The 27,231-nt window shown below is 39.9% G+C and overlaps 1 protein-coding gene across 4 annotated transcripts; it reads right to left on the minus strand.

The window, feature by feature from the left end:
* Window positions 1-213: 213 nt before the first annotated feature.
* Window positions 214-16,431, minus strand: CEP57L1 (centrosomal protein 57 like 1). Of its 4 annotated transcripts, none has more exons than XM_060753145.2 (12): window positions 16,379-16,431; window positions 13,179-13,237; window positions 11,804-11,930; window positions 10,536-10,715; window positions 9,440-9,561; window positions 7,677-7,793; window positions 6,550-6,627; window positions 4,140-4,235; window positions 2,805-2,882; window positions 2,492-2,718; window positions 1,200-1,344; window positions 214-635 (listed from the first exon to the last, which is right to left on the minus strand). In XM_060753145.2, the coding sequence occupies exons 2-12, from the start codon at window positions 13,209-13,211 to the stop codon at window positions 411-413; spliced, it is 1,428 nt and encodes a 475-aa protein (XP_060609128.2). In that variant the 5' UTR covers window positions 13,212-13,237; window positions 16,379-16,431; the 3' UTR covers window positions 214-410. The 4 variants fall into 4 exon arrangements, with proteins under 4 accessions (XP_060609128.2, XP_060609132.2, XP_067323327.1 ...); XM_060753149.2 differs by having other exon boundaries at window positions 13,206-13,237; window positions 16,379-16,426; XM_067467226.1 differs by lacking the exon at window positions 16,379-16,431 and adding an exon at window positions 16,224-16,266 and having other exon boundaries at window positions 13,206-13,237.
* Between the last annotated feature and the right edge of the window lie 10,800 nt (window positions 16,432-27,231).

Genomic DNA, 27,231 nt, shown 5'->3' on the forward strand with positions numbered 1-27,231 from the left:
GGTGCTTTATCTGTGCATTTCTGCACTGGGAATGGGTCAAATCAATGCCCTTTAGTTGTTTTGAATCTGGATTTCTTTCTTTTACTGAAATGCAAATTGTGGATGTTTAAAATAAAATTACACATAATCCTAAATTAGTTATACTACCATGTGGAAAAAAATATATGAATCTCATTTATCAAGTTCAAAGAAAAAAAACAATATTACTCTATATCAATTGACAGGTTATTTAATTAAAAGTGGTGGACACACATCATTAAAAGAATCACAAGTATATTTTAATTATATTTGCCCTAAATTGAAGTCTCAGGATTAATTGGTACTCTAATTATTCAACCAGCGATCCGGTTGAATCAAACTTCAACAATCAATTCCCAGTGGATGGTCTGCAGTGACCACAGTTTCCAGCGCTATGGTTCCCACACGATATCGTCTTTCTTCAATACCGACTGAAGCTTCTGAGCACATTTTAAGAGCTGAAGAGAACTTGTGCTCCTATTCACAGGACAGGAACTGCGGACCCCAAGTCTTGAAACGACAGCCGTCTCTTTGGTTCCTGTCAATTCCTCTGAGTTTGATGCAGCGTTAGCTACTTTTCTCTTCAGTTTTTGAGCACTCCGCCTCAACTTGAAAACCTAAATAACAAAACAAAACAAATCAATATAAACTCTTCCCACAATTGGATGAAGCAAAATATATAAATATTTGGGCTCAAAGAGGCATTATCTACAAAACCAGGTTTAATTGTGCTGTTTTTGCACCATTCATACAACCAGAATTCAAGCTTTTTAAAACTACAAGGCCTTTTGCATCAACTATACACTCCTTTAGGGAGCCCCTGGTGATGCAGTGGGTTAAAGCGCTGAGCTGCTGAGCTTGTTGACCGAAAGGTCGCAGGTTCGAATTTGGGGAGCGGGGTGAGCTTCCACTATCAGCCCCAGCTTCTGCCAACCTAGCAGTTCGAAAACATGCAAATGTGAGTAGATCAATAGGTAGATCTGGCGGGAAGGTAACAGTGCTCCATGCAGTCATGCCAGCCACATGACCTTGGAGGGGTCTACAGACAATGCCGTCTCTTCGGCTTAGAAATGGAGATGAGTGCCAACCCCCAGAGTCGGACACGACTGGACTTCATGTCAGGGGAAAACCTTTATCTTTACTATACACTCCTTTGCTTTATGTCCTAACCACTTCCTTACATGTTCTTGGTGTTTTTTTAGCTTTGAAATTTGTTCTCCTTTGATTTCCATCTGCTTTACAAGGCAATCCAGTTCACGTTCTAAGTCTTCCCGCATGTCTTGATCTTGAGTTTCTTGTATTTGCTTTAACAGTTCTTGATGCTCACTGTTGAAAACAAAAAAATAATCAGAATTTTAAACAGTCAAGCAATCCACTGTCTTTCATATGACTACTCTCATCTGCTTATCATCAGAAAAACTTAACTACTTTCACAGTATCACACAACCAGGCTCCATCTACACTGCCATATAAAATCCAGATTATCTGCTTTGATAATATGGATTATATGGCAGTGTAGAAGGGGCTTCCATTACGAAAAAGCAAGGAATAGTTAAAGTACTGTTATGCAATAGCACTCCCTTCTTACACCATGCCTTCGCTTAGCAGACCACATAGAGATTCCTAGAGAAAACACTTTAATCCAATCTCTGAATAATCAAATCTGCAAAAGTCAAACACACAAATGTGGTAACTCACCCAATCTTTATATGGGTATTATTTGAGCAACCTGTTTTCAAATAGCATGTTTTTAATAAAACATTTGAAAAATATAAACACAATAAATAAGGTGTTTTACAAAGTTGCTGCAACTCAAGGTTTTACAAGAAGCAGAAACTTTCTCAACTTTGGCATACATTCAGTAATCTGTTAGGACCAAATGCAGCATACCTCTAATCACAGTAAGAAGTTAACAATTAATACAGCTTGTAAGTCTTATATTTCAAGTGCTTCTAACAATACAATATTTTTGACACTGGAATTTGGGAGACCAAACTAAGTACTGTGATCTATTTTTGTGGTAAACACAACTGGAAAATGGCCCCGCTACAAAAGACTGCAAGCAGCAATTAAGCCTGCAAAACATTTGCACAAAAAGCAGTGGAAATGCCCCATAAAGAACACCAAGCAACTTCATTCTCCCCAACTTGCCTCTGAAGTTGTAGGGTGTTTAAACAAGTCCTACCCAAAACAATATGGCTGGGATCCAAAGAGCTAGTTTGAGCATGCATGCTTTTTTCTTCAAACAGAACCATCTTACATGAAGAAATCTTTCTTAGGGGAGGCGAGGTACTCTGCTTCTTATGTTGTATTAATATGTAGTTGGACACAGAAGAATATAATTTATTCTTAGCAATGTTTGTGAAAGTGTCTTTTTTCAAACGAAATAGATGGTTCTCAGCTTTCAACAGTGTGATCTAAACCTATAGCTTCCCAGCTACTTATACATACCAACAGACAATTGAATACGTACAAGCTCATTTGTCCCAGCTCATCCTGCATGACCAAGAGAAGATCGGAAAGACTATCTGTCGCCGAAGAAGACGTGTTGCAAGATGATGGTCTGCCCAGAGCAGCCCTTCTTGAAGGCCTCTTTTCACTTTGTTCTGGGTAATGGGAAGTCACGCATGGACTACGATATTTCATCATATGCAGGACACTTTGAACATTTGCAACAACAGAGTGACTTGAGCTGGCAGACTTGTAGGAAAAGTAGTGCATTAGAAAGTCTCTTTAAACAAACAATAACTTAAAGGAAATGTCATTTAAGAAGATAGAGAACTTACCTTCCCGGCAACAAAAGGTAGCACTCCAGTCTGTTGCGATGGGTGTGAGCCATGGGTTTTTGTCAAATCTGGATTGTTCTGAAAATTAAAACTAGATTTATTGCTGTTTTTCAAGAAATAGGAAGTGTAGGGGTCCCAAACATGCCATTATACCACCAATGTCCATACTGATTTTTATATTGTACTATCTGGGAAACTATGGAAAGCCACCTTTGAATTTGTTAGTAAATGCTATTTTATTTACAGTATTTCTATACTGCTTTTCCCACCCCCTAGGGGGACTCAAAGCGGTTTATGTGCATCGGGGTTTTTTTAAAGCTTGAGAATGATCATAGTAAAATATCTTTGCTGATATTGATCTGGAGATAACAACAACAACAACAATTAGCACTGACAAAATTACTATTCGTCAGCTGCAAAAGGCCACCCTACTTGGATCTGCACACTTTATTTGATATATCAAACAGCCCTAGACACTTGGGAAGTGTCCAACATGTGATTTATATTAATTGTATTGTATTTATTGTTTTTGTTTATTGCTTTTTTTATTGATGCGTTGTTGGGCTTGGTCTCATGTAAGCTGCTCCGAGTCCCTTGGGGAGATGGTGGTGGGGTATAAAGTTATTATTATTATTATTATTATTATTATTATCCAAAATAAAGGCCAGCATAGTGATCTTGTTTGCTGCATAATAATCTTGTTGTGTATCTAATCATCATCATCATCATCATCATCATCATCTTTATTTTTAACCTGCCCTCTCTCCCCAGAGAGATTCAGTCTAGATTTTATCATCTCCACATAGGAGTTTTTCAGTGCAATTAAAAGAAAGTTAATATATCTTAACACTTAAAACTTAAAAAAAAAAATATCTGGAAGAAGCTACTAAATAAACTTGATTTTTTTTTAATGACAATAGCTATCCACAAACACTGGGGAGATATCTTAATACTATTTCTTCAAGTTATTTTTACTGCATATTTGACTATTCTTTTCTTTTACTGCAATGCCATACATGACATATGAAGACTTTCCTGAGGATCTTCAAATCTCCAGGAGCGCCTTTTTGGGGGATACAAAGTTCTGTATGGAAAAAAGGAGAGGAAAGCCTTCCTAGACAGACTGAAGAGCCTTTGTGGAATACTGGATAAAAATCTGAGGTTGGATACAGATTTCTTGCTCTCATTAAAATATTTATATCAAGTCCTAGAAAACCAACTATTTGCCCATGTGGATATGCCCTCAGTCGCCTTAGAAGTACTATTGAAACGGCTGCATAAAGAAAAGAAAAATATATGACTTCCCTAACTTTGAGATAGATTTTAAAAATTCACCTTTACACCTTTTTTCTTCCTGCTCTTCTTCTTTGTATCTTTTTGTGGTGAAAGTGAAGACAAAAGAATTCTGTTCATTTCAAGTCCTGTTTGCAGCTAAAGTCAAGAAAGAAAAGCAGACCTCATTCAGGCTGATATCTCAATCCACAACTAAGAGAAGCAACAGATCCTTCCACGGGGTCATTTGTCCACCAGAAACAGATCACAAGAAAATACACAGTAACAGACATCTCATCTCTTCAGAATGACACAAGAGATCACTGGGAGAAATATTTCATATTATCTCAGTAATGTACAGCTTTTATTTTGAAAAAAGATTTCTTCTAATTTCTTCAATGGGTTAAATACGATGCACTTTAGTGTGTGCTAGCACAGGACAAAACTCCTGCCATACGGCTACATGTTTGAACTCATTAGCAACATCTGTTTCGCACATAATGCATATCTCCATCAGCCTGCAATTGCAAACATTTACAACATTGCTGACATAGGCAGTCTCCTCCATTACACAGAATGTTCCAGGTGCAAACTGCAGTATTGGTGTTTTTATCCAGTACTATACTTTTATACAGCTCCATATCTATAAATTTACAGGTTGGGAACTGGGGCCAATAAAGCTACTACAACTGTACAAAGACCTTGCCTGGTCAGAAACACAAATGATATCCCATTAGAATATATTAACCTAAAAAGCTAGCAAAGACAAAACTATTCCTGAGAGTGTATTAGACCAAGAATGTTTAATGCAGAATGTAGCTTTATGGGTCAAATTTTGCAGACCCAGTCAGAACACGGGAAATTGACTTTTTGAACTATAGTTCTTAGAATCTCCTCTGAGATTCTAGCAGTTACAGTCTCCAAAAGATTATATTTCCAAGTCATATATACGATGTGCAGCCTCATGTGTGACTGACACCATCTGCAGCAGTGCAGGCATTGAAATAACACAAATCTCTATATGGAGCAGCAGTGATCGAGTCTTTCCAGGCAGATTTACTGCTACAGGTCACTGTAGTAAAGTTTAGTCTTTACTACAAAGTAAAGTTTAGTAAAGTTTAGTCTTTACTGATTAGTTCACTGACCATATCAACAGTAAAAGACAAAAACAAAAAATACACAAATAGATACTAATTACTGTCCTAAAACTCATGTAATAGTGAACATACATTAAAACACAATTAAAACTTGATTAAGTTAAAAGTTAAAGATAGTTAAAAAATATCATCATTAAAGTGCCAAGGTAAAACTGCTGCAGGATCATTGAGAATATTTTATCAAGTTGATATACGTCTTCAGCTCAGGCAAAAACAGATATTTATTAGTCCAATTAAAATCCACAGGGCATTTTTTTTAATACTAACAATGTCCCCAGAACTTGTGACAGAATTTGGAACAACTGCACTCACTGACCAGAATTGGCACCTACTTATTTTGATGGTAAAAAAAGTAGCTTATGAAAATATGATTGCAAATTCTAGACCAGTGGTTCTCAACCTGTGGGTCCCCAGATGTTTTGGCCTTCAACTCCCAGAAATCCTAACAGCTGGTGTACTGGCTGGGAATTCTGGGAGTTGTAGGCCAAAACACCTGAGGACCCACAGGTTAAGAACCACTGCTCTAGACAAAGCTAGTGTTATGCTCACAGAATAAATAATATCCAAGTTGACAACTCAAACATCAAGAATATTATGAAAACCAGATCTCACATAACAATGGTCTCTTCTAATTAATAAGCATTAAGCTAACTTTGCCAACTTGGCCCATTCTGAGATGGTAGATAAGCTTAAGTATATTTGAAATTTTGCATCTAAGACATTTTAGGAGAAGAGTTGTGGCTTCCATACCGATAAGAACACAGGTATTTTAGAAAATGTGCAAGATATTGCTAATTTAATTTCTACAGGTTTGTTGTTGTTCATTCGTTCAGTCATTACCGACTCTTCGTGACTACAAGTTTAGAACATTATAAAAAACCCACAGAGGTTCTGAAAACAAAGCAGGGCAGGAATGTGGAAATGACATATTTAGAAAAGAGTAACCACACATCCAAAAGAGTACAGTACATCCTTATCTTTGTGGAGGGTATGTTCCAAGGCACATGGTGGATACCTGAAAGCATGGCTGACTGTGAACACTAGATTTTGACTATACTTGGGCTGGAAACATACCACAGAATTGTGTCAGTGGATTTAGAGAGGCCCACAAAGAGTTTTTTGGGAGAGAGATTTTTTTTTTAGAATGGAGGAGTGAAACCATGGATATTGCATCTGTAGATAAGGAGGTTGTACTGTACAGTGGTGTGTCATGGTACAACTGATCTTCGGTATTGTGGCTGGTTAACACAGATCTAACACAGAGATCTGAACCTTCTTTTCTTTATCTTTGCAACCAGATTTCCCTCCTCGCTCACCTGTGCTGCCTTATCTTGTATTAGCTTACGCTGATGTTGCTCTTCCTGAAGCTTCTGCTCCAAGTGTTTGATCTTTTCCTTTGGAAAAAAAACACACAAAAGATACATTCTAAATCACATTTAGGATTTTTTAAAAATCGTGTCAGAAGCCACTTGAGAAACTGCAAGTCACTTCTAGTGTGCAAGAAATGGCCGTCTGCAGAGACGTTGCCCAGGGGACACTCGGGTGTGTTATCATCCTGTGGGAGGCTTCTCTCATGTCCCTGCATGGGAAGCTGGAGCTGACAGAGGGAGCTCATCCTGTCTCACAGATTCGAACCACCAACCTTCAGGTCAGCAGTTCAACCGGCACAAGTATTTAACCCGTTGCGCCACCACGGCTCCTACATTTGGGATGACAACACTGAAATGATTTTGAAAATGGGAACTACAGCTTTCCAATACAGGAACCATGGTTGTGGCATAAAGCAGGAACGAAAAATACTACACTCTTCACTTTAACATAGAAATACCTAAATCCTCCATAGCTGCTTCTGCCAGTCTTACAAATGTTACAGTGTATAAGAAATCCAACTCGTGGACTGTTAGTGTAGTTACAGGAGGCCTTCCACTTTCACATGAGTTAGTGGTGCAAGGCCCCTGGGAAAATGGGGAAAAAACAGGATTTAAAAAATAAAGAACTATATTATTTACCTGAGGAATCTCTAGGTCCTCCAGGGTGATTCTATGGTCAACTTCTACTGGAGCTTGACTATAGGATCATGCTGGATGACCTACAAATGGCTGAGGAATTTTCTCTCTTGGGACCTCATCACACTAGAGAATGAATCCACTTAAAATCTGGTTTCTGCCTCCTGCAGAACTCTGGGGTTTGTAGTTTAGGGAGGAGCCTTTAACAGCCTCACTAAACTACAAACCCCAGAATTCTGCAGGAGGAAGAAACCAGATTTAAAGTGGATTCATTCTCTAGTGTGATGAAATAGTTGAAATCTTTAGATTCTCCAGCACAACACGAGAGTTGCGCTGGAGGACCCAAAGGTACCTACAGAGAACATATGCATCAAAATGGTGAATAATCATATCCACAGATGTTAAACTCACAAACGTGGAGGGGGAATTATACTTACTTCTGCCGTTTTCTGAGTGCTGGTCAGTCTCCAGCATTCTTTTTCGAGGATTTCAAGCTTGTCGAGTTTTGCACATAACTCCACTTGATCCTGGTCCTTTTCCTTCTGAAGCTGGATCTGAAAAATGTGCCCAAATTTGACAACTGAAAGGAAGCCTTCTTCCACTTTCAAAGATCAGCAAGTTTAATCCAATCAAAGAAAACAGATGTTGATTCTAAAGCAAGAAGCACCACCGTGATCCACGATGAATCTGTTCATTCATAAAAATGTGAACAAGCTTCATGTGAAAAAAGGAAAATCCCTGAAATTTATCTTCTGTACTTGACAGCTGCCATGGGATTTTATTTATTTATTTATTTACTGTATTTATATACTACCTTTCACACCCCTGAAGACAATGTTACACTGATGACAACTTTGTACAGATGAGCCAGATGATGGTAGAGAAAGAAGCAGAGAATGTCAAAGACCAAATATTTCACCCAGCTGAACCCTGAACTTTCCATGGGAGGTGCCCATGAAGATTGAAATGTACTTTATGACCCCGATATTAATGTTTTTTTCCCTAATATCCAGACATTAATTCAAGTATAATACACTTGCTATTCAAAACATCTTGAAGTTTTTTTGGGAGGGGGGATTCATGTCAGGAGTGACTTGAGAAGCTGCAAGTCGCTTCTGGTGTGAGAGAATTGGTCGTCTGCAAGGGCGCTGCCCAGGGGACACCTGGATGTTTTGATGTTTTACCATCCATGTGGGAGGTTTATCTCATTTCCCTGCATGGGGAGCTGGAGCTGACAGAGGGAGCTCATCCACGCTCTCCACAGATTCGAACTGTTGACCTATCAGTCTTCAGTCCTGCCAGCACAAAAGTTTAACCCACTGCGCCACCAGAGGCTCCTTATCTTGAAGTAGTAACTTGTATATAAAACTCTGTTGTATTTTACCATCTCTGGATCAGGATCAGAAAGGCCAGTTTTGAACTGATTTGTAGAGGCTGCAGCTAGGGAAAATTATTTGTTTCCATTTTCTTCCCACTTAAGTCCAACAAATGTCCTAGAAAGGGGTACTTCATAATTTTGGTCTCAATCTACTTATTATTTATTTAAACCCATTTTCTACCAAAGCATTTCCTCTAGCATTTTATAGATTAAATTATTGTATTATTGAATTCTGATCTCAAGAAATTTAGTCAGCAAATTTGTCCAGTCATCTCCATTGATATCCACTCAAGAAGCAAGAGATAATATTTGTCATCTGTAATATGGTGATGGAGTAAATTTGGGAAACAGATGAATTAGTGGGTTGCTGTGTGTTTTCTGGGGCTGTATCGTGATCTATAAACCCATAGATGTGGGCGAAACATCAGGAAAGAATGCTTCTGGAACATGGTCATACAGTCTGGAAAACTCACAGCAACCCAGTGATTCCAGCCATGAAAGTCTTTAACAACAGATGAATTATTACTGAATCTTTAGGAACTACTAGAAAAAGTAATTGAATGACTGATGTTCTACCAGTTTGAACAAGCAAAATAAAAGACGAAAAATGGTACTAACGAAGCTGGGACAGAGTATTTCTGAAACAGGACAATAAATGAGTGAAACAATGCATAGGAATTTGTACTTCTACATTTTTGTGTCATGTAATTTCTATTGTTTTAACCAATGTTTGCCACTTTGAATCCCACCCATGGGAGAAAAGCGAGATAAAAATAAATAAATAAATAAATAAATGATGTGAAATATTAAACACATGCATACTTGCTGCTCCAGCACCTGCCTCTTTTCCAACTCTGCACTGACCACCATCCTCCTCATGTATTCTAGTTGTTTTTCCAGCAAGGAGCAACGTGTTTGCGCTGCCCCTAACTGCATGCTCACACCTTGAGAGGAGAAAAAGAAAGGTCACAGAGGAGTAAACATAATGCTCTATTCGCCTTACAGGTTTATCCTCTCATTCACAACATATTACACAACAATTCTGTTACAATAAATATGGCATCTTTATCACTTGCACTACAGCTAGATCCTGATCCACAGGCTCAGGGTGCATCCACACTATAGAATTAATACAGTTTGATACCAATTTAACTGCTATGTTGTAGGTCTGAGGCCTTTTCTGCTGAAGAGTTCTGGTGCCTCACCAACTACCAATCCCAGAATTCCATAGCATTGAGCCACGGCAGTTCAAGAGTTTTCAAACTGCATTGATTCTATAATGTAGATGGAGCCTCAGTAACCTGCACGTTGGCTAGAGTTACTGTTTTTTAGCAATTGAGGCACATAAAAAGTCTCCACTGCTTTAAAACACCAGGAACACATAAAAGTACATTAACTCCAATAATTGTGTATTTTAATATTTTGATAAATGTTTTTTAATGTTTATGTATGTGTATGTGAATTTGTGTCCCAGCATTGAATGTTTGCCATGTATATATGCTGTGCTCCGCCCTGAGTCCCCTTCGGAACCCTTCTCACCCCTTCGGGGTGAGAAGGGTGGAATATAAATGTTTTAAATAAATAAATAAAAATAAATAAAAAATCTACAAATATTCTTACAGCTTCTTTAAAGTTTGTATCGTCAAAAAGTATAATAGAATCCAAATTTGTTTAATCAAGAATGAAAAAAGAAAACATAAGAATAAGCTGCAAATGGTTGCACATTTCCTACAACAACTCAAAAGCACAAAATGCAAATTAGAGCAACTAATAAAGCAGATCTGCAAGAAAAAAAATCAAGCCCTATTTATTACAGGTTCTGATGACATATTAGAGGGGAAAGCAAACCAAATGTATAAAAGCAACACTTCTTTGACATGAACAGAGTCAGGGTTTCATCAATGCTAATGGAAGCTACCTTTCCTCTCTTGCATCATTTCCCCATGTGTTTTATCCTTTTCATTTGATTCATGCTGCAGGGCTCTTTTGTACTGGGCGGCTTCTCTGGAAAGGGCATTCAAGTCATCTTCAGCCTGGGATCGTTCCAGTTCAAGGCGGTGGATCTTTTCTTGCAGAGTCCTGAGGGCTGTCACTAGAGCTGGTGAACAGATAATTTAATCATTAATCTTTAAAAATTAACAGTTCCTTTTGCGCCACAAGAAAAGTATTCTTATGCCAAGTTGAACCAGGCCATAAAAGAATTTACTGTAGGGAGCCACACAGCAGAAACTTCCTTGTTGGAACTTGTTGCATTACAGGAGAGTCAGTCAGCTGTACCCAGCACGTGAAATTGTAGAAAGAGGTGTCATAAAAACATATGCATCCAATATATAAATATTAAATAGGTTCCCATCAAAACACACTGTAATATTAGATCTAACTAGGCACAACAAATACAGTGTATAGTGTAAAATGTGGATTTACAAGCCCTTACATTGACACTCCTCCTAACCATATCACCAAGGAGAACCTCAAAATGCAGGCAGGTGTGTGTGTGTGTGTGTCTTAACAGACACACAAGCTATTGGATCTTAACAGCATGGCTTTCATGTGATGGAATCAATTGTGCTGAGTTCAATATTCTTCAGTTAAGTTGCTTTGTCCTTTCTTTTCCATATATCTAAATCCCAGCATGTACCAGATTATTTTACTTTGCTTTCAAAGCTTTGTTGTTCTACCTTGACATGCATCTCTCCATTTTTGTGCAGCTTTCAATTCAGTATTATCCTTTAATAATAAAACTTAATTTATATTCTGCCTTATCTCCCCAAGGGGACTTGTGCAACTCTTTGTTTGGAAACTATGGTTTTATTTCTAAATATTTGTCAGTTCAAGCTATTTTTGGTGAGTTTCAACTTTCACTAGTGTCTAGGTTTGGCAAACTAGGCCATTTTGGACAGCTTGTCTTAATTTAGTACCTCAAATTTATATAGCCATAGCCTAAATACAAGTTTGATGGCTGTCACTTTCAGAGAACCTGTTTACTATAAGATCTATAATTCAAGCCAGCAAGGTCTGTCTAGCTCTCTTCCTTAGATCTGAGAGCTCGGTCAAGTCCTCAGCCTAGTAATATTTCACAATCAATCACAAACCTATATATATATATATATATATATATATATATATATATATGTATGTATATGTATGTACATACCATGGGATATATTTAAATGTGCGGTGCTTTACCTTGGTTGTTCGGTGCAGGAATATCTGTTGGAATAGTTTTCTTCTTTAACTCAAAGCCAGATCTTATATTAACTGGAGGCTGAAGAAAGCTGCCAATGTAGCTGTGCTTTGATGCACTATCAAAAGACTAACAAAAGATACACAAGGTTGTTCATAAGTTCTACGTGAGTCTGAATATACCACTTTCCCTAGAGGTTTCCTTTCTACACATAGACATGACAAACACATCTATTGTCAGAAATAAGAAAAGGAGCAGTATCTTATTGAATGGGCTTACTCCTGTGTAAAATTGTGCTGCTAATTGCGACTGTGTGCAAAGTGGCGTCTCCTCAGTGATGTGCAGTATTGATCGCGAAAGTATCATGACAGTATACTGGATACCATGAGTGGAAATTCTCCCTTGGCATACTTTTGTTGACACAATTTTGTGACTGCTTATTTTGCAAACATTTACATTTCCATCTTGTGTATTAGCAAAATATACATTTGTATACAGAAAGCAAAATGTTTCAGCGTGGAAGTGTAACCAATGGTGACAATTCACTGAGTATTTTTTGCACAATCAGAAACTGTGCAAATCAGTTTCTCCCGAGAAGATAAAAGGAGCAGTCTTGATTTGAAAGGCTAAGTCATAATAATATTTTGTCAATGATTAATATTTTGCACAATCAGAAACTGGTTTCTGACAGCATGTTAATACATCCATGTGCTCATTCAAATTCTACAGCACCATCTAGAATTGTTTTGTCAATTTAGAAAAGCAGGTATTCTGCCTGGTTAAAATTAACCTAGGGCAGTGGTTCTCAACCTGTGGGTCCCCAGATGTTTTGGCCTACAACTCCCAGAAATCACAGCCAATTTACCAGCTGTTAGGATATCTGGGAATTGAAGGCCAAAACATCTGGGGACCCACACATTGAGAACCATTGACCTAGTGCTTGAGTATTGTAATTATAGTTGTTTGCAGTATTAGGACTGAGTTTTTAAACAGCACTGTGAGAAAAAAAAAACCAGAATGCATAAATCTTTGGTATCTCGAGTTACAAAGAAGAAAGACCAGACTTATTACATCTACCCAACCTCAATGAAAACTCCATGTATTAATATCATGCTATTCAACAAATGAGACTTTAACTACCACTTTCTGTTCTATCTGTTAAACAGTATAAATGAAAGTGGCCTCACTTCAGTACAAAAGAATCACCCCTTAAGATTCCCAAAGATTATTTTTAAATGAAACAGGTTAATACAGTTGCAAGGTTAACCATAAAAACAGTCTCTGCAGCACAATAATTCTAAATGCCTTTTTCTCCTAACTATAAAAAGCTTTAAACATTTTTACTTCTTAAGATACTGTTTTAGAATAGACAGTTACCTGGTCTGCTGAAGTTGTGTTACTCACCTCCATAACAGAGGACCCAGCGCCCCACTCTCCTGAGAAGATAAAAGGAGCAGTCTTGATTTGGAAGAATAATATTTTGTCAATGATTAATATTTATTTTCTTCCATTTAAGATATCAAACTGAGGCACTAAACACCTCCCAACAAAGGATTCCTCCAGGCAGGAATCACCCAGGCCTTGAAGCTGCAAGACTTTGCAATGCTAATCAAGGTGATCAATTGCAACATTCACACTTACCTCCAACAGACAAGAGTTCTTTCTCCCAACCTGGACCTTCAACAGATATATAAACCTCCCTTGACTAGTTTCCAACAGACCTCACAACCTCTGAGGATGCCGGCCATATATGTGCATGAAACATCAGAAGTGAATGCTTCTGGAACATGGCCATACAGCCCAGAAACCTCACAACAACCCAGTGATTCCGGCCATGAAAGCCTTTGATAACACATTTGTATAAAATCAGCATTTATTAAGAAACAATAAAACCAGAATCCATCATTTCAGCAAGAACCATGTGTGTATTTATGGGAAATTTAAAAAAAATCAGTCAAGAGGGGACGAAAATTAATTAGAGAAAAATGTTGGTTTTCACCTTTTCTGGATCACCATCAGGCAGAGGCACAGAACCTATGCTTTTACTATTTGTATTAATGTTGACCCAACATATCTAAACAAATATGCTTCATACTGAAACTCAGACAAACCAAGCGTTGATCCCTCTGTTTATACAACATCAATAGGGAAGCAAAAAAGTAGTACACCGTGTCATTGTAGCAAATTTCTCTGTTACAGGACTGGAGTATGCAACATGTATCTTCAACCCAGTAAAAAAAAAATCAAGCCAGAGCAAACCCTTTAAATTTTAAAAGTCATGTGTTGAGCAAATAAATGTGAGCATTAGTTCATGATATCTTTGTCCTTTCCTTTGCCATTTTGCCTCTGCAGCCGAATTTAACTTGGAACCCCCAGTGATGAATGCCAGGGTTTCTTATTTAGGTTTACTGTATGGGATGCACAATTGTGCAAATATGCTTTATACCGGAACATTTATTATTCCTCTTAACTTTAAAGTGGATGATAAGGACACTCAAAGATTTCAAGATTTGCCTTGTTGTTCACCAGAAGGTAGACTGCAATCAAATCAGAAGACTATATATTGGAAGGGCAACTATGAAAGAACCAGTCAAGATCCTGAGATGTAAAGATATATCATTGGAGACTAAAATTAGGATTATATATGCCATTGCATTTCCAATTATTGTGAAAGAAAGCTGGACAGTGAAGAAAACTGACAGGAAGGAAACCAACTCATTTGAAATGTGGTTCTAGAGGAGAGTTCTACAAACACTGTGGACTGCTAAAAAGATAGACAAATGGACTTTTCCCTAGAAGCCAAGATACCTATTTTTTTCATGTCAGGAGTGACTTGAGACATTGCAAGTCGCTTCTGGTATGAGAGAATTGGCCGTCAGCAAAGACGTTGCCCAGGGGATGCCCCAGATGTTTACCATCCTATGGGAGGTTTCTCTCATGTCCCCACATGAGAAGCTGGAGCTAACGGATGGGAGCTCACCCCCGCTCCTCAGATTCGAACCACCAACCTTTCGGTCAGCAGTCCTGCTGGCACAAGGGTTTTAACCCATTGTGCCACCGGGGGCTCAACTGAGACTAAATTGAGACTATCCTACTTTGGACACATAATGGAAAGATGGGACTCACTAGAAAAAACAATAATGCTTGATAAGGTAGAAGGCAATCTAAAAAGAGGAAGAGTGCATTCCAGGGCCATAACTACAGGGACCACTTTAACTGCCATGTCTGTGGAATCTTGGGAGCTGTAGTTTAGTGAGGCACCAGAACTCTTTGGCAGAGAAGGCTAAAGGCCTTATAAAGCGGCATCTTATCTCCCAGGATCCCATAGCATTGAGCCATGGCAGTTAAAGTGGGATCAAACTGCATTCATTCTAAAATATGGGGCCCTTCCCCACAGCCCTATATTCCAGAATATCAAGGCAGAAAATCCCACATTATCTGAGTGTGGACTCAGATAACCCAGTTCAAAGCGGATATTGTGGGGTTTTCTGTCTTAATATTCTGGGATATAGGGCTGTGGGGAAGGGCCCTGAGTCCACACTGCCATATATTCCAGTTCAAAGCAGATAATGTGGGATTTTATTCAGCTGTGTTGAAGGGGTCACAGAGGCACCCAAGTCTTGCAAATGTAGAGCCATGGCTTTCTTTATTGAGTCTGGGCAACTGGGGCACATTTACACTGGGACTTAAGCACTGGAGGAGGGAAATTAATTAGTTGCATAGTGTGTTTACATGAGAAATACAACTGATCGGTTGCACCAAAGGGCCCTTCCAGACAGATCCTTTATCCCAGGATCTGATCCTTGGTTTTCTGCTTTAAACTGGATTATATGAGTCTGCATTGCCAGATAATCTGGGATAAACAGAAAACCTGGGATCACATCCTGGTATACAGGGCCTGCCTAGAAGGACCAAAGTTTCCTTGAAGCTGGATCTGGTTCCAAACTGCATTAATTCTACAGTGCAGCAGCAACCTTGGCCACATCTCATTCCTGAGGGTCGCCATGCTAACTTGATAGCAATTGATAACAATATCCAAAGCAGTGGATTAAGATCGGAGGCTGGATCTGCACTGCCCTATATTTATTTATTTACGACATTTATATGCCATCCTTCTCACTCTGAAGGGGACTCAGAGCGGCTTACAAGATATATATACATATCAGATTTAAGTATTACTATTTGTACTATACTATTATACTGTAATATTATTAGTAATATTACATGTAATATAAATATATAATTATTATATCATATTATTATTAGTATTATATTGCACTACATTAATTAAGATGATCTGCTTTGAACTGGATTATATGAGTCTACACTCCCAGATAATCTGGGATCAGATCCCGGGAATAAAAAAGGACATTGAGTCTTAAAGGTGCTGCCACGTGTTTCTTCCCTTTGCCCCCTTCTTACACTGGAATAGACCCATAGTGATACTTCTTTGAGCAGGACCAAGCGAAGGAGGGATTCCCACCTGAGGGATAGAAGAGAGACTTAGAGAAATGTGTTATTAATCCCCAGCCAGCCTCCATGCCCCCAAATGAGCCTTTAGGATGCGCCCGACTTACTGCAGCTTGTTGTCCTTTCTTTTCCTGGGCCGTTTTTAAAGAGACCGCCTCCCCTCCCGCTCTCCCAGGCTCCCGCCCCGCCTTCCCCGCCTCACCTGTGACCCGGAAATAGACCCGCCTCCTTGAAGCCGCCCAGCCAACTTCCGCCCGAAAGAACCTTTCCTCTTCTCCTCCCTCTCTTTTCAGATCCTCTACATCAGATGAGTGAGATCTATAGATTGGCTGCCAGGTTACTCTATAAAATGTACATTCCCTGTTCATTGCACTAGCAGGCAAACCTGGTTTCCACATTTCGGCTTGTATCTTTCAGCAAACCACCCAAACATGCATGCAAAGGGTGCATCTTTCTACACTCTTGAATTAGTGTAGTTCAGTAGTTCCCAGCCTTTGGTCCTCCAGGTGTTTTGGACTTCAACTCCCACAATTCTTAACAGCTGGCAAACTGGCTGGGATTTCTGGGAGCTGAAGTCCAAAACACCTAGGGGACCAAAGGTTAGGAACCACTGGTGTAGTTCGACACCATTTTAACTGACATGCTCAATGTTGTGGGGTCATGGGATCTGTAGTTTTGTTGAGCACCAGCCCTCTTAGGTAGAGGGGGCTGAAGACCTTGCCAAACTACAGCTTCCAGGATCTCACAGCGCTGGGTCATGTCAGTCAAAGTAATACAAAACTGTATTAATTCTGCTGTGTAGATCAGGCATGGGCAAACTTGGGCCTTCCAGGTGTTTTGGACTTCAACTCCCACAATTCCTAACAGCTGGCAAACTGACTGGGATTTCTGGGAGTTGAAGTTCAAAACACCTGGGGGACCAAAGGTTGGGAACCACTGGTGTAGTTTGACACCATTTTAACTGACATGGCTCAATGGGATCTGTAGTTTTGTTGACCACCAGCCCTCTTAGGCAGAAGGGCTGAAGACCTTACCAAACTACAGCTTCCAGGATCTCACAGCACTGGGCCATGTCAGTCAAAGTCATACTAAACCGTATTAATTCTGCTGTGTAGATCAGGCATGGGCAAACTTGGGCCCTTCAGCTCCCACAATTCCTAACAGCTGGAAAACTGGCTGGGATTTCTGGGAGCTGAAGTCCAAAACACCTAGGGGACCAAAGGTGTAGTTCGACACCACTTTAACTGACATGGCTCAATGCTATGAGATCATGGGATTTGTAGTTTTGTTGAGCACCAGCCCTCTTTGGCAGAGGGGGTTGAAGACCATGCCAAACTACAGCTTCCAGGATCTCATAGCACTGTTCCATGTCAGTCAAAGTCATACCAAGCTGCATTAATTCTGCTGTGTAAATCAGGCATGGGCAAACAGATCCTCCAGGTGTTTTGGACTTCAACTCCCACAATTCCTAACAGCTGTTAGGAATTGTGGGAGTTGAAATCCAAAACACTTGGAGGACCCAAGTTTGCCCATGCTGGTGTAGATGTTCCCTTAGTTTAGACTCTGGAACACCAAGGGAGATCTGGACTTTCCTTCCTGGAGGTACTAGTATGGTTAAGAAGGATTTAAAATGTATATTTTGGAAGTTTTAACATTTTTTAAAATTCATGTTTAAAAATGTCTACAAGCCTTTGGGAACTTTTTATGAGGAAGTCTATTTTAATGGTGTGGAGCTGTACTGTTGTTCCTTGTTTTTTAATGTATATGTTTTCAAATTGCCTTTTATTCTGTTGATAATTTAATTATGTATATTTTAACTTCTTATATTTTTGTTTATATGAGTTTTTTAATTGTATCTGTTTTACAAGTTGCCTTGAGTCCCCTTGCTGTTGGGGAAAAGATGGCATATAAATAAATACTGAGGTGACTGCATGTCTCTGAGTAAATTACAGTATAGTCTCAGGCACATATCACACTGCTCCTATAGCCCATGATCGGATTCCAGATTATCTGTTTGTATCAGATTATCTGGCAGTGGGGACCCAGGCCCCTTCTACACTGCCATATAATCTGGAACTTCAAGTTACAACATCACATTAACTGCTTTGAGCTGGATAATCGGAGTCCACATTGCCATATAAGTTCAATGTGGATTTTATACAGCTGTGTAACAGAGCCTCACCACTGTATAATCTGGAACATCAAAGTAGATAATCCACATTATCTACATTGAACTGGATTATATGAGTCTCAGGTAAAGGTAAAGGTTTTCCCTGACATGAAGTCAAGTCGTGTCTGACTCTGGGGTGGTGGTGCTCATCTCCATTTCTAAGTCGAAGAGCCGGCCTTGTCCATAGACACCTCCAAGGTCATGTGGCTAGCATGACTCCATGGAGTGCTGTTACTTTCCCACAGAAGCGGTACCTATTGATCTACTCACTTTTGCATGTTTTCAAACTGCTAGGTTGGCAGAAGCTGGGCCTAACAGCGGGATCTCACCCCACTCCCTGGATTCAAACCACCATCCTTTTGGGCAGCAAGTTCAGCAGCTTAGCGGTTTAACCCGCTGCACCACTAAGTGTATATGAGTCTAAACTGCCATATAATCCAGGTAGATAACCTGGATTTTATATGGCAGTGTAGAAGGAGCCTCAATGCCTAGTTGGATCAGTTAGTGAACAATTTAAAGTGCCATAAATACTGCAATCCTGAAGTTAAAGAATCTGCTGATAATATTCAAATATAATGTTTCACAGTAGGTACTCTTAATAAGATTTTCCAAGATTGGGAAAGGCTTACGGCAAGGCTGCATCCTCTCACCCAACCTTTTTAACTTGTATGCAGAACACATCATGCGATGTGCGGGGCTGGATGAATGCAAAGCTGGGGTGAAAATTGCTGGAAAAAACATAAACAACCTCAGATATGCAGATGACACCACTCTGATGGCCGAAAGCGAGGAGGAGCTGAGGAGCCTTCTAATCAAGGCGAAAGAAGAAAGCGCAAAAGCCGGGTTGCAGCTAAACGTCAAAAAAACCAAGATTATGGCAACAAGAATGATTGACAACTGGAAAATAGAGGGAGAAACCGTGGAGGCCGTGACAGACTTTGTATTTCTAGGTGCAAAGATTACTGCAGATGCAGACTGTAGCCAGGAAATCAGAAGACGCTTACTTCTTGGGAGGAGAGCAATGTCCAATCTCGATAAAATAGTAAAGAGTAGAGATCACACTGGCAACAAAGATCCGCCTAGTCAAAGCCATGGTATTCCCTGTAGTAACCTACAGATGTGAGAGCTGGACCTTAGGGAAGGCTGAGCGAAGGAAGATCGATGCTTTTGAGCTGTGGTGTTGGAGGAAATTTCTGAGAGTGCCTTGGACTGCGAGAAGATCCAACCAGTCCATCCTCCAGGAAATAAAGCCCGACTGCTCACTGGAGGGAAAGATACTAGAGACAAAGTTGAAGTACTTTGGCCACATCATGAGGAGACAGGAAAGCCTAGAGAAGACAATTATGCTGGGGAAAGTGGAAGGCAAAAGGAAGAGGGGCCGACCAAGGGCAAGATGGATGGATGGCATCCTTGAAGCGACTGGACTGACCTTGAGGGAGCTGGGGGTGGTAACGGCCGACAGGGAGCTCTGGCGTGGGCTGGTCCATGAGGTCACGAAGAGTCGGAGACGACTGAACGAATGAACAACAACACTCTTAATAATAATAGTAGTAGTAATTTTATTTCTTAACCACCTCTCCTCACGGCTCGAGGCGGGTTTCAATATGGCTAAAACACATAATCAAAACACATAATCATTTAAAAACACTCTGTCGAATACACATATTAGATATAGTTCCATAAAATACATAAATAATAATAATAATTTCCTCTTACAGGGTTGACTTTTTTTTAAGTGTCTGAAAAATGTGGCCAAATTTTAACTGTAAGGAAATCCAGTTATATGAGTCCTGAGAAATGGCTTCCCAGGGTGTGGACAAAATCTGTTTGTCCATATTTCGGCCTTCAATCCAATGAATTATTCACAGTTTCTGTCCTCCTTCCAAAAATCAAAAACAACCCCTGCTAATAGTTGCAATATGGGCAGCACTATTGGGAAACTCCCTGCTCTTCTGGCTGTGGTCCTGGAAAGCCTATGCAACTGGCAAGCAAGCATTTCAAAAGGCCAGATTGGAATCTGAAACATTTCTCTTGTTCTTTTCCATCCAGAGCAGTTGGCTGTACATCTGCACACCAATTTGACAGTTTCTTTGAAAACCATTCCTGGTGGAAGTGTTAGCTGTTAAAGGAAACCAACTGTATATTCCAGCACTGTTTCCTTGCTCCCAGTTTTGCAACCCGCACAAACCTCTGCAATAAAACATAATACATATCATCCCAAATAAGTTGGAGGAAGGGGAGCATCTTAAATTACAACTCAACCTTACATTAACCACAACAATTCTGTTGAGAAATTATCTGTCTATTTGGAATGGTGTCTCGTGGATTTAGGACATTTGCCTCAGTTTGAAGAAATTGAATATGAAGGAAATGTTTTCTTGCACACTGTACTGGAATGTGCTGTTTGAACGTCTTAAGATTCCTGGCGCTACATTAAATTGTTAGTTCCAAATAGAGTAGATCCATTAAAACAAGGAGACATGCACAAACTCTGGCTTAGCAAGTTTTGTCTATTCATACAAAGGTTCTGTTCTAGCTGAGATTAGTATTTGAATCAATTTCTATCATTCTTCCTAGCTGATAATAAAGACAATTTAGAAAATATATTTACTTTGCCCAGAGAGGTTATTTCACAGGAAAAAAAGAAGGTAAGTTTAGCATTACTAGACTTCCAAATACATTATAAGCCCCTACTAGATTTACATATAAAATCCAGATTATCTGTGTATCGTCGAAGGCTTATCAACAATACACAGATAATCTGCTTATCGACAATGCATAATCAACAACTCAGATTATCTGATTTGAACTGGATTATATAGCAGTATAGACTTATATAATGCAGTTCAAAGCAGATAATGTGGATCAAAGGATTTAATAGCTTCCTACTCCTCCCCTCTGATTTTCCATTAGTTCACAAGGGAAACAGAAGTCATAAAATAGTTTCAACCATAACAAGAAAAAAGCATGCAGATTAGTACTTACCAAGAAGGCTAGGTTCTAAGCAGAAGAGTTAAAACCAACAGGTTAATAAATGTTAGTATGGCTAGTGTTTGCTTAATTTTTGTTTGACCTTGACTGTAATGTAAAAGATAATTATTTCAGTCACTTTGTAGTTATACTGCGGTGAAATTTGTATGTATAAAGCATCTTATTACATAACTAGCTGTACCGAGCCATGTGTTACTATGGCCCAGTCGGGTTAAATGGAAAAGAAAGAAAAGAGCTGGTTTCCGATATATATAATTTCATAATGCTTGTGGGTTTTCTTGAGCACCAGCCCTCTTAGGCAGAGGGGGCTGAAGACCTTGCCAAACTACAGCTTCCAGGATCTCACAGCACTGTGCCATGTCAGTCAATGTCATACCAAACAGCATTAATTCTGCTGTGTAAATGAGACATGGGCAAACTTGGGTCCTCCAGGTGTTTTAGACTTCAACTCCCGCCCCTCTCCCCATCCTGGATTTCCCCATCTGCCCTGCTGGCTTTTCCCCGCTCTTCTCCTGGTTCTGCTGCTGAGGTTGGAGGAGGGGGGGGGGGCAACCAGGCCACGGATCCCTAATGGCGGCTCCGGCCCTGATGGGGTCACTTCACAATGTGTTGTTTGGGCGTCCAGCAGGTGGTACTGTTTTTGATGCCGTGCATGTTTTTACCTGTCACGGGCGTGGCATCTATATAATAGTATGTATGTGAATACATAAAAACATCCTCATGTTCGAGTGATACGTTGTGTCCAAATTTCGAAGCAATCGGTGAAGTATTTTGGGAGATTTGAGGTCATTCACAAACGGACATTTACATTTTTATTTATATAGATTATAGTAGCACAAAAGCTATTAATATCACCTCAGTGAGGATGGACTATTTAATCTTCCATACAATTATGGGCCCTTCCACACAGCCATATAACCCAGAATGTCAAGACAGTGTGCCATATCTGAGTCCACACTGCCATATAATCCAGTTCAATGTGGATTTTACACAGCTGTGTGGAAGGGGCCTTAGAAATCACCAAAGGGAACACATTTGCCTTTTAACTGGTTTAGCCCTACCACTTTATATGCAGTTGTCTTAATTCAAGTGTTTTTTATAATTGGAACCCAGAAGCTACACATATAGGCCAATTCCAGTGTGTGTGTGTGTGTGTGTGTGTGTATTTTTCTAAGCAAACCGTAACTATTTATTTTGCAAACTTTCGGTTTAAAGGGATTTGTTTTCTGACCACTACAACTTCATAAGAAAATGTCCAATTGAACTACTGTAATTTACAGGGATTTTATTCTGAGATGCTATGTATATTTAGGAATATGGTACAAGGGATTCAGTTTTCCCCCAAACACCTTTCAAGGAGCTCTGAACAGCAAACATTTTCCCTTTCACCTACTCTTAGCATCATTATATATTAAAGGTCATGTACTTTGGGAAGTTCACTTAACATTTCTTCAACTTTTTATGGGTGCATTTACAGTGTTGAATTAATGCATTTTGATACCATTTTAACTGCCATGACTCAATCTTATGTAGTGATGTGAGTTTTAGTTTAGTGAGGACCGGAATGTTTTGGTAGAGAAGGTTAAAGACCTTGTACAACTGCAACTCCCAATATTCCATAGCATTGAGCCATGACAGTCAAAATAATGTTAAGCTGCATTAATTCTAACTGTAGGTGCACTCTCACTTTCAAAATCTTAGAAAGGACTGAATGCCTTAGCACTCATGTCAAAATTGAGAGTTAATTTTTATGTATCAAAGGTGAGACCTGCAGAATACAAAGTGCATGGAAAGTTTTCTTTGTACAATTTTTAGTAAGTTCCTGAATTGTTGTGTTTTTCCACTAAAACCTTGGGCTTCCTCAGCAGAAATACATGTTAAAGTTCCTCAATTTATGGAGCGTATCTGGCAAGTTCATAATGATGCAAGCTAGCTTGCTTCAGGGAAGCTTTCTGTGGTCCCTTCCACACACCGGAATAAACTCCCACATTTTCTGCTTTGAACTGGAATATACGGCAGTGTGGACTCGGATAACCCATTTCAAAGCAGATACTGTGGGATTTTCTGCCTTGATATTCTTGGTTATATGGCTGTGTGGAAGGGCCCTGCATCTCTATTCTTTCATTTGTGTTTCAGCTGAAATGTCCTTTTACAAAATAGACCCGCCATTTAAGCTTTCATTGTGTCATTACACAGAAATATATTCTCTTATTGGAAGTAAGACTTTCCTGACTCAAGTTTAATGCTATGGAATCCCAGTAGTTGCAGTTTCACAAGGTCTTTAGCCTTCTCTGCCAAAAGTAGGCCAGTAAACTACAATTCACATTATTTAATATTTTTGAGCCATGACAGTTTATGTGGATTTTTTTTTGCTGCCTTTATAGGTTAGGCTGCTACATGTATAGACTGCATCACAAATGTGAAAGAACATTGTGCTCACACAGAAATATTATAATTTGATGCAATTGGTGGTTAAACTAATTAATACAGAGACCCCTCCTCCATTTTTCCAACCAGGCATTTCCAGCTTCATAGCACTGACATATACTTCTTTCCCATCAGTCCATGCACTTCTGTTGCTTTCAAGATTTGATTGACAATATTGGGTGCATAATGATAATTGATTTGTCCCTTTCTAACAAGTGTCATTGCCTTTCTTAAAAACTCAAAACACCCCCGGCTCTCTTTTCACTTTGCAGTTAATAAGGGCCCTTCCACACAGCCCTATATCCCAGAATATCAAGGTAGGAAATCCCACATTATCTGAGTATGGACTTAGATAATCCAGGTCAAAGCAGATATTGTGGGATTTTCTGCCTTGATATTCTGTGATATAGGGCTGTGTGGAAAGGCCCTTAGATGTTATTCTCACTGTAACTTTCTACAGCTGAAACAGACACCAAATATTTCTTAGGGCCCTTCCACAGCAGTGTCATCAACACTTACACTGGAATCAACTGATACCACCTCATGTGCATTAAGGGGATGATTAATGACCAGAGCCTCTGATGGTGTAGTAGAGCACTGAGCTGCTGAACTTGCTGACTGAAAGGTTGGCGGTTCAAATCCAGGGAGTAGGGTGAATTCCCACTGTTAACTCCAGCTTCTGCCAACCTAGCAGTTCGAAAACATGCAAAATATGAGTAGATACCATCTTGGCGGGAAGGTAACAGCACTCCATGCAGTCATGTTGGCCACATGACCCTGGAGGTGTATATGGACAACGCCAGCTCTTCAACTTAGAAATGGAGATGAGCATCACCCCGCAGAGTTGGACATGACTATACTTACTGTCAGGGGAAATCTTTACCTTTTTAATGACATTTAATAAGCGATAACTGATGTGAAGGCAAGACTACAGAATTGTTAATTTACAGCTAAGAAGTTCTGGCTGTTCTTCCTTTTTTATTCAGGTCAGTGGGAGTGGGCTGGAAGTCCTCCAACTTGCAATGTGAATTTGATTGCACTTTTAATTTTTATGTTTATATTGTTATTTAATGTTTGCTGTGTTTACATTCTCATCATAATTTTGTTCCTGCTACCTTCCATTAATAAACCCAATTTCTAAAAGTTCAACTCAAGTTTTAAACTATTGCAGTAAGATACCATTTCACTGATGCAGAACACAATGTCCCCCTCCCTGCCGCCACCACTGCCAGATCTGCTACAGAGTACTTTGCTGCTCCCATAAAATAGAATGGAAGAGCAAACAAGTTAATGTCAGAAGCACTGGGTGGAAAATTTTACTGGTAAGTTGATAACATCTCAGAGCATGTCCCTCTGACAACATCTGGCCTCTGGACATTTGCAAAATGGGGAATACCCCACCCTTGTTATTGCCTTCTGTCTTCAAACATGAGCAAACTGGCCTCTTTATAATCTGGAATGCAGCAGCCAAATCTGATGACAAACAGTGGCTGGATTTGCACTGTGAAACAATGCAGTTTGAACTTCATTATACTATCAGTGTAGACCCATATAAAGCAGTCCAATGCAGTTAAACTGCATTATATGAATCTACACCAGGCATGGACAAATTTGGGCCCTCCAGGTGTTTTGGACTGCAACTCCCACAATTTCTAACAGCCTCAGGCCCTTTCCTTTCCCCCCTCAGCTGCTTAAGCGGAGAAGGAGAAGAAAAGGAAGGGGCCTGAGACTGTTAGGAATTGTGGGAGTTGAAGTCCAAAACACCTGGAGGGCCCCAATTTTTCCCATGCCTGGTCTACACCGACCATATAATGCAGTTCAAACAACATTGGGCCCTTCCACACAGCCCTATCCCAGAATACCAAGACAGAAAATCTCTCAATATCTGTTTTGAACTGGGTTATCTGAATCCACACTCAAATAATGTGGGATTTTCTGCCTTGATATTCTGGGATATAGGGCTGTGTGGAACGGGCCACAGAATATCAAGGCAGGAAATCCCACATTATCTGAGTGTGGACTCGGATAACCCAGTTCAGAGCAGATATTGCGAGATTTTCTGCCTTGACCTTCTGGGATATAGGGCTGTGTGGAAGGGCCTCCAATTTGACAATGTAGTTCCAGCCACAGCTTTGTGGTTATGCTCTTTTGCAGCATCTGTGAATATTTGCAAAGTATGCCTTGTGTACTGTAAACTTCACTTCCTCCTCCATTTCCTATATGTTACAACACACCTTCTTCACTGACTGGTCATTGTTGTGTGTGCTTTGTTTATAATGTAAACATGCAGAAATAGATCCACAGGCAGAGCTGGAATAAGTTTATGATGGTGAATCTGAAAGTTCAGGCCTGTTCAGTAGTGGGTTTAATCCGAGTAGTACAGAAGAAAGGGCACCCCTATCTATTATTACCCACACACCCGTCCACACACACACACCAATTTCAGCAGAAATGTCCTAACTGTGGTTTCTGCATGGGGGAATTATTCAGGGTATAGTAAACCCCCTTTACATAGGCTGGGTTTTTGCTTTTGTTTTTTTTCCCTGTCAGTCGCTTCTGGTGTGAAAGAATTGGCCGTCTGCAAGGACATTTGCTGTTTTATCATCCTTTTGGGAAGCTTCTCTTATGTCCACACATGGGGAGCTGGAACTGACAGAGGGAGCTCATCCGTGCTCTCCCCAGCGTCCATCCTGCTAGTACAAGGGTTTAACCCACTGCACCACCAGGGGCTCCTACATAGGCTGGTGAATTGCATTATATGGGTCTGTGCTGACCATGTAGTGCAGTTCCAAACTACATTATATGGCAGTATAGATCCAGCCTTATTTTTAGTAGTTTACCCATATCTACTGCAAGAGACTGGAATGAACGGTGTAACAGTCCGAAGACAAGAACCAGCATGTCAATTCCCTGCTGTAATACCAGCAGATATGAATTAAATACCATTTGCATGTTATACACTATAGTCCTCTATTATCAATTGCCTACCACTTCACTCATATGAAAGAGTTTGTGTGGTGCAGTGACTTGAGTGTGAGACTAAGGGCCTTTCCACACAGCCCTATATCCCAGAATATCAAGGCAAGAAACCCCACATTATCTGAGTGTGGACTCGGATAACCCAGTTCAAAGCAGATAGTGTGGGATTTTCTGCATTGATATTCTGTGATATAGGGCTGTGTGAAAGGGCCATCAGATATCCCAATTCAAGGCAGATATTGTGGGATTTTCTGCCTTAATATTCTGGGTTATATGGGTGAGTGAAAGGGCTTCCACACAGGTCCTTCCACACAGTCTTGAATGAATGCTGTTTGACATCACTTCAAGTGCCAGGGCACAATGCTATGGAGTCCCAGGGGATGTAGTTTTAGC

The sequence above is a fragment of the Anolis sagrei genome, chromosome 1 (genome assembly GCF_037176765.1).
Source record: "Anolis sagrei isolate rAnoSag1 chromosome 1, rAnoSag1.mat, whole genome shotgun sequence".
Classification (NCBI taxonomy): domain Eukaryota; kingdom Metazoa; phylum Chordata; class Lepidosauria; order Squamata; family Dactyloidae; genus Anolis; species Anolis sagrei.

Excerpts from the sequence above, each read along its gene's own strand:
- CEP57L1 (XM_060753145.2), bottom strand. The coding sequence starts at position 13,211 with ATGGAGGTGAGTAACACAACTTCAGCAGACCAG. Across the intron at positions 7,794-9,439 it reads GGCAGGTGCTGGAGCAGCAA|ATCCAGCTTCAGAAGGAAAA; the intron begins GTATGCATGTGT and ends CACATTTTTCAG. Across the intron at positions 636-1,199 it reads TAAAAAAACACCAAGAACAT|GTTTTCAAGTTGAGGCGGAG; the intron begins GTAAGGAAGTGG and ends TTTGTTATTTAG.